This window comes from Chinchilla lanigera, unplaced genomic scaffold (genome assembly GCF_000276665.1).
Source record: "Chinchilla lanigera isolate Chin_1 unplaced genomic scaffold, ChiLan1.0 scaffold00006, whole genome shotgun sequence".
Lineage (NCBI taxonomy): Eukaryota > Metazoa > Chordata > Mammalia > Rodentia > Chinchillidae > Chinchilla > Chinchilla lanigera.
In genome coordinates, this window is record NW_004955407.1 from 5,436,755 (window position 1) to 5,447,640 (window position 10,886).

General features: G+C 35.6%; 1 protein-coding gene across 3 annotated transcripts in view; it reads left to right on the forward strand.

Annotated features, from left to right (window-relative positions):
* Positions 1 to 6,959, forward strand: part of Cggbp1 (CGG triplet repeat binding protein 1) — an 8,760-nt gene extending 1,801 nt beyond the window's left edge. The window contains exons 2-3 of one of the 3 annotated variants that reach the window (XM_005375528.2): positions 63 to 261; positions 2,537 to 6,920. In XM_005375528.2, coding sequence (XP_005375585.1) covers positions 2,556 to 3,059 — 504 coding nt within the window. In that variant the 5' untranslated portion in view covers positions 63 to 261; positions 2,537 to 2,555 and the 3' untranslated portion in view covers positions 3,060 to 6,920. Of the gene's footprint in view, positions 1 to 62; positions 262 to 2,536 lie in introns of those variants that run through there. The other 2 variants (XM_005375529.2, XM_013503658.1) reach the window with 2 other exon arrangements.
* The last annotated feature ends 3,927 nt before the right edge of the window (positions 6,960 to 10,886 follow it).

The following is a 10,886-nucleotide window of genomic DNA, read 5'->3' on the forward strand; positions in this document are numbered from 1 at the left end:
GGCGCTCCCGCCCCCGCGCCCCCCCCCATCTTCCCTTCCCGAGTGTCTCTCGTGTTTTACAGCGGAGGCATGGTTTCCCGTTACCGCCGGGAAGACGGGGTGCGAGCCCGGAAGCTCTTTCCCCACCACCACTTGTTGAAAGTCTGATTTGAAAGCGGTCCGGGTTTGAACGACGGAAAGTGCGGAGATTTTAGGCGCCCCCAATTTTGCGCTGGAGACCCTTCACTACTAATTATCAAGAAAAAACTGGAAACTAATCCGGTAAACATTTAAACTTAAAAAGTTATAAATTTTATTTTTATTTTTGACCTAGTACATTAGTGCTGTTTCTCATTTGTTTGCTAATTCCTGTTCTTTTTAACTTCCCTGTTTGAAATATCTTTATCATCTCTTGAAAGCACTTTTGTTCTTAGGGTATGTCAGCCGGCGAATCCTCTATAGTAACACTAAGAAACTGTTTCAAAGTTACAAAAAGTTCAAAATACGGGCTTTTTACCTGAGCACAACTGATTGAACCTTTTATACCACAAAGAATTACGTATTTGTTTGGAAGTTTGGAATCCAGATATTTAAAGATAAATCATTTTTCATGGAGAAAGTAAGATGGAAACACTCCTGAGCACAGTGATTTCATGATTACCATAGAGCTCATAATCATAGTGGGACTGATTTGTTAGAGGAGTAGGAAATACCATTACTTAAAGACACGTGTAATGATAATTCGTCAAGTGGCAGCCAGGAATATCAGTCTTCTCTGCCATTGCAAACCTGTAGATTAACATATCTGACAAAGTGAGAGCTGTACACTTTCTTTATTTATTTATTTATTTATTTTTTTTGTCTTTTTGAGGCAGGGTCTCGCTATGCAGCTCAGGCTGGCCTTGAGCTCACTTTGTAGCCCAGGCTGGTCTCAAACTTGCAACGATCCTCCTGCCTCAGCCTCCTGAGTGCTAGGATTACAGGTGTGCGCCACCACACCCGGCGTGTACACTTTCTTTAAAAAAAATAGAATTTAATCCTATTAAGACCTGGACTTGATCATATTTTGCAGAATTTGTGTGAAGTCTTAAGTCCTCTGATTTGGGTCCACAGTTCCCTACTTTTGACAGTTTAAAGTTCTTTTGAGAGAAATTTCATGTTACCCAGATACTGATTATTTACTATTGATTAGTGCAATGGAATACTACTGTTTCTGTTTATACTTGTAAAGCGTAATTCTTCACAATACACTTAGGAATCCTTTAAACTATTTATAAAGAACAGAATTCCTTTTGAATCGTGTCAAATTCATTTTAACATCTTAAAATCTTAGTAATTGTAAGACTTTAGTTGAAAGACAGGCCCTAGGAAAACATTAAGGTTTACTAGTCATTTGTCACCAGCTAAAGTGTTTAGTGTCTCAGGTTTTCAGTGAGGATAATGTTAATGATTTTTGACATTTACTCCATTGATTGTAAGTTTGCTATTAGGATAGATTGAGAGCTTATTAAGCTGCTTGTAAATTAAATAAATATTGGGACAAGTAGTGAAGGTGCTCTGTAATTTGTTTACTTCATTTATTATTTTTTTATTTTTATTCTTTTATTTGTGTGTGTGTGTTGCTAGGAATAGTACTTAGGGCTTTCTGTGTGCTCAGCAAGTACTCCACCGCTGAGTTGTATACCTAGCCCTTAATTTACTTTTTCCATCAGCAAAGTTTGATTGAGCATCTGGTATATACTGGACATTATATTAAAGTCTTGATTTTTTCTAACTTACTAGTTAATAAGTAAAATAGATATTACTAAATGTAATCATTCATCTGTATTGGAAAAAAGAAACCAAGTATTGTAGAAAGAGCCCTTTGCAATCTTGATTATCATGATGTGGAAAACTTAAGTAGCCATGCATTAAAAAATAAATTAATTTCAACTATATATATTAATTATGTTCTTTCTTGGTTACTTGTCTTTCTCAAAATAATTTGAGAAATTATATCCACATTCATAAATTAAAATGCCAGATTAGTGGCCCACATGTTAGAACAAACTACATAGTTGAACTCCTAAAGTCAGTTTCTCTAGAACTGAAGTTCTTTCACTTGCCCCCCCCAAAAGCTCTTTAAAAGGTGAGTACATATCTAATTGGATTAGCCATATAGTTAATACTCTTGAGTGTTGAATTTTTTTCTTTTTATTCTCTTTTTATTGACTACAGATTAAGAGGTTTCATTTTGGCAGGCGGATTTATACATGCACATGGCATGCTTTGATCGTTTTCACCCCCCAGCACTGCCATGTTTAATTTTTGACACAAGGTCACACTAAGTTGCCCAGGCTAGGTTTCATCTTAAGAACCCTCTACCTTAGCCTCCCATAGTGTTAGGGTTACACCTAACATGCACCACCACACTCAACAGATAAGTTAAATTTAATGAATATACAATCATCTGATTTTTTTTGAAGTCTTTAATCTTAACATGTTAAACTCTTTTATGCACTGCTTCAAGAATGAACTGTTGTTATAATACTTACCTTTGTTTCTCTTGTGTTGGAAGAACCTTACTCAAAGTCAGAATGGAACGATTTGTAGTAACAGCACCACCTGCTCGAAACCGTTCTAAGACTGCTTTGTATGTGACTCCCCTGGATCGAGTCACTGAGTTTGGAGGTGAGCTTCATGAAGATGGAGGAAAACTCTTCTGCACTTCTTGCAATGTGGTTCTGAATCACGTTCGCAAGTCTGCTATTAGTGACCATCTCAAGTCAAAGACTCATACCAAGAGGAAGGCAGAATTTGAAGAGCAGAATGTGAGAAAGAAGCAGAGGCCCTTAACTGCATCTCTTCAGTGCAACAGTACTGCGCAAACAGAGAAGGTCAGTGTTATCCAGGACTTTGTGAAAATGTGCCTGGAAGCCAACATCCCCCTTGAGAAGGCTGATCACCCAGCAGTCCGCGCTTTCCTGACTCGCCATGTGAAGAATGGAGGCGCCATACCTAAGTCAGACCAACTGAGGAGAGCTTATCTGCCCGACGGATATGAGAATGAGAATCAGCTCCTCAACTCACAGGATTGTTGACAAGGAGGTTACCATCGTTGTGATCAAGATAAATAATGTGGAGTATTAAAGTTATGTGTTGATTGTGTGGTTCATTTTTATATTTATTTTGTTTAAAATCATGTGATGCAGAGTAGTTTTGCATTGTGTATATAGTTGCAGGCAAAAAAACAAAAAATCCTCACTGCAGAACTTGTTAATTTTAGTCACCAGTGGTTTAAGTAAAACTTAGGTATAGAGTATGCTAGGATACCTAAAACCTGATGGTTATCTTTAAAATTGGTGGCTTTTCTCCTGGGATGTTTGTGCATGGAAAAAATTCCATGCCTTTTTTAACCCTGTTGCCATGTATGATTATTCCTTGTGAGCTACTTAATTACCTGGATTGAAGACCAGTCTAGAAAATTGAAGCTGCTGCCAGGCAACACCACTCAGAATAACTTAAAGGAATTCTTCTGATTAGAGGATCCTCTTCAAAATGGAAGAGGTAGTGACAAACTGTTATTATATCTTGAGATCCCTAGCAGAAATGACTGTTTTTTTTCAAAGTATGTTTTGTTTGTATTTGAAATAGTTGCCTAACTTATTCTTCAGTTCCTATCTTTTCTTTTTTAAAGTCTTTCCTGTTTTATTTAGTAGCAGCTTTAAGTGACCAAAAGACTAAAATCTTTCTTTTAATGTTAGTGCCAAAAGCCACAGGGAATTTTGTGATGACAAAATTTGAGTTTCTTACTATGTATACAGAGTTTTGAAACATTGCTTTCATTTTAAGCATTTTCTTGAATATGCAATTTTTTAAATGTCTGTGTCGCTTCCAGACTGACAAGTTAAACAGACATTTTATGGTTGAGTTTCCTCTTTTTATAGAGAATTAGTTACTTTTTGGCTGACAGATCAAATAAGGAAAGGTATTTCTATACATTAATTTTTCCGTAAGATGTTATAAGAGTTTAGATAAATAGAAACTGCTTTCCTTTTACTTTTACCTGCTTTGTTTCTGGCAAGACTTACAATGGAGATCCAGCAGTACTCTGTATATTGTTTGGCTGAGAAAATAATCAGTTCTGTTAAAGCTCAGCCATGTTCAGAAAATTATCTCTATCTGAACCTCAGTGTCGTGTAAGTTATCAAAGTAGTTTAGCCCAGGTAGGTGCTCTCCACAAGAAACCTAGGATATATTTAAGAAATTTAACAGCTAAAAACTTGGCTAAGATCTTTTAATAAGAAAATTAAATTATTTGAAAACATTCAAGTAAAAAATAGTTATATTTCTGTTACAGAGAGTGCTAAGTGATACCCTGTGTGACTTAGAGTTATCTTTAAGGTCTTTTTAACACAAATCTTTATTTAAAAACCAAAGTAAATAAAAATAATGCAATTCATACAACTTTCCTCAAGTGTCTTACAGACTTAAGTTCCTAATTCAAGTCAGAATGACCACCTGATTTTAGATTTTCTTACCATTTAAAAGCCTGCTACCAAAAAAAAGTCAGTTGTCAAAATTTAAACTTCCAATTTTTTTCATGTGTGGTTGTGTTATAGTAGCACAGTAAGTGCCCAGAGTGGCACTGTCATTAGTAAGCACATACATGAGGAGACCAGGAAAACAACCAAAGTGTGTTTTGCTTTTCCCTAGGAAAGAATTTGCAGGCAACCATGTTTAAATTTAATTACCTAAGATGTTAGAAGATCCAAGAAGCTAGGAAAATAATTGGGTTTTATAGGTCTATTTTCAGAATACAAAAATAAGGTTAGATACATAATCTAGTTTTTTTCAAATTCATGATTCAGACTGTTCCCTATTTGGGTAGTAATGTGCACTACCAGTAAACATGTTATGATAACAGCTTTTTAGTAGACCAGTAAAGAAAAACAAAAATTCACATATGTGTTTCTGGTAGTTACTAATGATTTGATGATTTTTTAGGTCGTATATATATTAAATGTGTTTTTCCAGGCTCCTGTTTATTTCCACATTTACTTTATCTGGGGTTATAGTCCATTTTGTTAGGATTCTATCATGTCCTAAGGAGAGTTTTCCATCCTGTTGGGTTAATACTATTTCTGTACTGATTATGAAATGTTGCTTTCCTGAAACTGATTCATTTTGTCTCATAAATAAGACAGTGATTCTTTTAGCCTGTGCAAACTAGTATAAATCCCTGAAACCATGATTGGCGTATGTTAGATAACAAATGGGAATATCTAAGAGGCATATACTGCTTTGGAGGTAGAGTGGACAGGTGTATAGAAGCTTTCAGTCTTAATAGTGTTAGTGTGATGCTATATTATTGGAAAAATAGCTTTTTTTTCTATTTCATAAGTTGTATGAATAAACAAAGAGTTGTAATGTTTCGTTTATAAACTTCTTTCAACACATGCTTATCTATTAGTAGTGTTTCTCAAAGTATGGTAGTATGTCTTCCAGAATTTCACTATATGCTTACAGTTAATAGTTCTAGCTTGTTGAAATGTTGAATTTCCTGTTGGTTTCTTTTTGATTATATGGATGCATATAGCAAGCCTGAAGGATGTAATCATTTTTTTAAAGGGTGAAATTTTAGATTTTGTATGAGAACCTACACAAGTTTTTTTGTCCATTATCAGGTTACGATTTTTGTTCTTGTTTTTTAACAAATACTACTTCCAGTTAATGTATTTGGCCTTACCAAATTTTCAGGGACCAGAAAACTTTAAAATTCTGCATTTTACTATTGTAGCCAATTAAGTATTAGTTGTAATTGTTCTGAAATATTAATTCCTTAAACACTGCTCTAAGTATAGTTGGCAATATCTCCAAGCTGAAAGCTCCATGTCGCCTAAAAGAATTTGTTATGTGAATGTTAATAGAAACATATAAACAAATTAAATTTAAGGTGGCCCAAAACAAAAGTTGCAGTTTCTCATTTGATGCTTAGTCTTTGTAAGAGTTCTTCATGTTTGACTTATCCCAACTGACATTAAATGCTGACATCACATTTTTCATTTATTTACCTGGAAGATTAGTTCTATAATTTTACTGAAAATCTTTGCCTAAAATAATTGCTTTAGCTTCTGGTCAGCACTGATTAAAATGTGAATAGTGAAGTGTCTATCATAAATCTTGGTTTATCTCACCCACACTATCATAGATTTCTGAGGTAAATACAGTTGTTACCTAGTTGTGTTCTACTTGTATCCAGAATACTGTATTAATTAAAAATTTACTATGTTCATTTTTGTATTCCTGTGTTTATTTTTTTGCTCATACATGTAACAGTATAAATATGTTACTTTTAAAGTTTTTATCTCTGACTCAGAAATAAATTTCAAAAATTTGTTTCAGAAGTTTTTAAAAGCACATTTTCTTTCCTAATAACAAATATATTTAATAATTGCAAAAAATCAGAAGAATTTTACTGACTTTTCTACCAGTTACAGCTCCCTTTTGTAGTACACCCTTCTGCCCAAAGTAAAAGCATATATTCTGTCAAACCACATTTACGTCGTAGCTACAGATGTCACTGTTCCCAAAATAATATAGGTAATATTAAGCTTAATCTGTGCTTTTAGTTGGGGACATTTTATTTCTCTTTCTAGAAAAAAAGGGCTTCATTTGTATTTCAAGTTTTACTTGGTTTTTGAAAAATCTGTATTCTCACTTGCTATTTGGAACCAAAAATGCATAGAAATAAATTGCTCTTTAATTATGTACTTAATTTGGGCAAATACCTTGTCAGTACTTCTATTTGGTAAAAAAGTAATGTTGTCTTTCCTGAAATCAGAAAAGTGGAAAAGACTTTAAATCAGTCAGTACTACTGCTACCAGTTTAATACTACCAAACATGAGAGATTTGTCTTTTCCTAAATATCACAATCCTTAATAAATGTAAATCAATGGACTGTATGGGTCTCTTAAAAATAAAAGTGTTTATTTTCCTATGTGTAAGTTGAGTTGTATTGTGTACTTGCATATGTCATGCAAGGGTGCAAAGATCAGACTAACCTAGCACTATGAACTAAGAAGCTAAAACGAGAAGAGGTGATGTGTGATGTGCGTGATGTGTGGTGTGACTTGCATTTCATTACTCCTCCAGTATGTTAACTTGAATTTCTTTCATATTCATGCTGTTTAGAGTGAATTTTTCTTAGCAGGACTCTTGCTTAAATTTTGGAATTAGAATTTAAAAGCTTGTGTCCTTAGGTTCTTGGTAAAATAGCCAATCAACTAGTGTTTGTTAAATCTCATCCATGTGTAACACTACTGTAGCCATTGGGGACACATCAGAGAAAATTCCTTGCCCTCCACATACTCTAGTCATGAGTCCATAATACAAAACCCTTTGAGGTGGTTTGTATACTGTAGACAACTGGAAACATTCCTTGTGAGAGTATTTGTGAGCTGTATGGGTCAGCTTTCCAATTGCTAGGATAAAATACTTGCAACTTAGGTTTATTTGGCTCATGATTTCAAAAGTTTTCAGTCTCATGGGCTGAATCCAGAGCAGAAACGATGCTGCAAAGGCACAGTGGAGCAGAGCTGCTCACTACGTGGCAGCCAGGGAACATAGCACAGAGAAGAACTCCAGCAAGTCGCCCTTCGGGGACCCACCTGCTCCACCTAGGCTCCACCTCTTGACAGCACATAGAATTTGAACATCAGTGGGTGAACATCATCCACTGATGAGATTGTTACTACTATGACCCAATCACCTCTTCAGCTGCCTAGGTCCAGTCAAGTTGCCAAGATTAATGGGCACATTGACCAAATAGTTACCTCTAGATTCCCAGAGTTTATGTACTAAGAAGAGTAATAAAAGGTTAAAATTTGCCATTATTTAAAAAGTATATCCTCTGAAAACGGGTAATTTGCAAAAATGCCAACTCTATATAATCCACAAAAATGCCAACGTCTATTAAGCAATTGGATTTGCCAGTTTAAAAGCTTGTGCGAACCTGCCACACACACATTAATGACTTGCTCACAGTAAGTGAAAATATAGTGAATATTCAGTATCAAGATAGTCACCGGTGTACCTAATCATACATTAACTAAAGATTTATGCCCTCTCCAAACTGGAGGAGAACCGAATCAAATTTTCCCATAAGGTCAACAATGAACCTAACCATTGAATTTGATTTAGTTCTTCGCCAATTCAGTGTGAGACCAGAATTGTGGAAAGAATTTAAGTTTGTGAACCAAGATAGATATCTCAGATTATAGGTGCTCCAAACTTGTTAACCATGGAAGAAATGTGTATTGGATGCCTTTGCTTTTATATCCCTTTTTCCTCTACCTTTTTCTTTGTACCAAGCTCATACAGTACCTATTCAACAATAGGTAGTGTATTCTTTTTAGTCTACCAAATATTTTTATATCTTACAAAAATAAAATGTCAAATTTGTAACAACACGTATTATATCTTAGTGTAATATCTTAATGTAGTAAACACTTGAAATACTCTAAATGTCCAGCAGTTGGGCAGTAGTTAAAAAGTGACACATCCATATTATGAGCTATGCAAAATGTTTAAAGGAATAGACCAGAAGATTCATCTACAGTAATTGCAAAGTTAAAAATTACAGTATATTTTCTCTTAAAAAAAATAGAACAGGAGGGGAAAAATGGAGTAGTGAGTTACAAATCAATATTTCCAATTCAGTTTCCACACTGGAAAAGAACTTGAAAAATATAAAACACACACACACACACACAGCAATAACAACTTGGAGAAGAAACAAGGAGAGAAGTAGTTCCCTGTTAGCCAAAAAGGATCTGACAAAAAAAAAAAAAATACCGGAGAGTCAGAACATATGGAGAAAGGAAGGGACCCTCTGCATTTGCTCTGTACACCATGTGGAGGAAAGCAGCCTGCTGGGGCTGCTGTGACAGAGTGAAAGGAAAGATTCCTTGTGGAGAAACAGGGCAGAGAAAAAGAGGGACCAGCAACTGCTGTGATCTGCAAGGAGAGCTGGTGAGTGACCGCAGTACAAGCACCCACCATTCCAAGGGAGAGAGTGCTTGCTGGGATGCCTTTCTGGGGAAGTGCTGAATGTTGGAACCCAGGACCCAGAGCAGACCCTTGGCACCACTCCAGGACTCCAGAGAAAGACCACCACAGTAGACAGTGGTCAGCCAGCAGGCTGGAAAGAGACACCCTATGGGGTTACGGCTGAACACAGACCCGGCTTCTGCAGCCAGAGGCCAGGCTCAGCCAGAGCGGCATGGGATCTGAAGAGCATGGCTCTGGGGAACATCCTACTGTTTGCTGAGGCCATTGTCCAGCACAGATCTGGGGCCTGACTGCCTCCTTTATCTACGATGTGAGTAGAGGGACATCTGGACTTGGACCCTACCACACAGTTATAGATTCTGGAGGAAAACCACATATTGAAAATAAGAGAGATCTATATTTTTTTTTTATTTTGCCTTTTTCTCTCTTCTTTCCATTTTACTTTTATGAGTGTGTGTGTGTGTGTGTGTGTGTGTGTGTGTGTGTTCTCTTCCCCTTTCCTTTTTCTTCACTACATTATAGAAGATAGGGGGGAATTCTCTCATCCTTTCTCCTTGCTTCTTTTTATTTCTTACCTATTTTTCTAGTTTTTTTTCCCAGGACTTTTTTTCTTTCTGTATTTTTCTTTTCTTTCCTCTTCACCCATTTAATTTGTCTCCCTTTAATTTTTTTCATATTTTTGTTCATGATATAATTTCTTCTCCATGTTGCATCATCTTATTTCTTATCAGGTTTTTCTGTTCACTCTACCTAATTATATAAACATCCTTCCACCCCTGTTTGGACACTTCCCCCTTCTTCTTTCTCCTCCTCATATCTTATGGTTTAAGGTCTCAACTTTTTTCTTACAGCTCCCTGTCCCCAATTCCTTATATCTTTAAGAGTATAGTCATAACACTTTACTGGTATTTTTACAGTTGATACTATAAAATTACAGTTGAAAAAAAATACAATAATAATGAAAGAATTGCTCACTACATGTATAGAAGAAATATATAAAAAAAGATGAATATAGGCAATGGACAGAAATGTTAATGAACAATATAGGAATGAACTAGAATGCACAAAATAGACTCAAAGAAGCATCCAGGAAATCAAAACTTCCACTGAAAGCTGGCAAAACTGCTTGAATAAAGCCAAAGATAGAATTTCAGGTCTTGAAGACAGCATGGCAGCTAGTGATCATGAAAGAAAGGGGATCTCTTAAAATCAACAAAGAACCAGGAAAAATCAATTCAACAGCTGCAAGGTAAGGCAAAGAGGAATAATATGCAACTAATAGGAGTCAATGAAACAGCAGGAGGCAACACAAATGACATAAAAACAATATTTCCAGAAAAAATAACAGAAAATTTCCCAAACATGGAAACAGAATCTGATATACAGGTAAGTGAGGCATAGTGAACTGCAACTAGTCATAACCAAAATAAAACTACACCCAGACATATAATAATCAAGATCTCAGATCTCCAGCAAAAGAACAGAATATTAAAAGCTGCTAGAGAAAAGAAACAGATCACCTATAAAGGAAAGCCCATCAGAATCAAGGCAGACTTCTCAACACAGACCACCCAATCTAGAAGAGCTTGTAGTGAACTATTACAGGTCCCAAGACAAAACAGCTTCCAACCAAGATTAACATATCCCACCAAACTATCCCTCAAATTTAACAGAGAAAAAAAAACCATTTCCACAATAAAGAACAGTGGAAGAACTTCATGAGTGCCAAATCATTGTTACAAAGAGTACTAAAAGATATTCTAGACAGAGAAAAAAATGACCACAATTTCAAGAACAACAATAGAAAGGAACCCTTAAGCAAAGCAAGCAATTAAACAGGTAGAAAAAAGTAGGA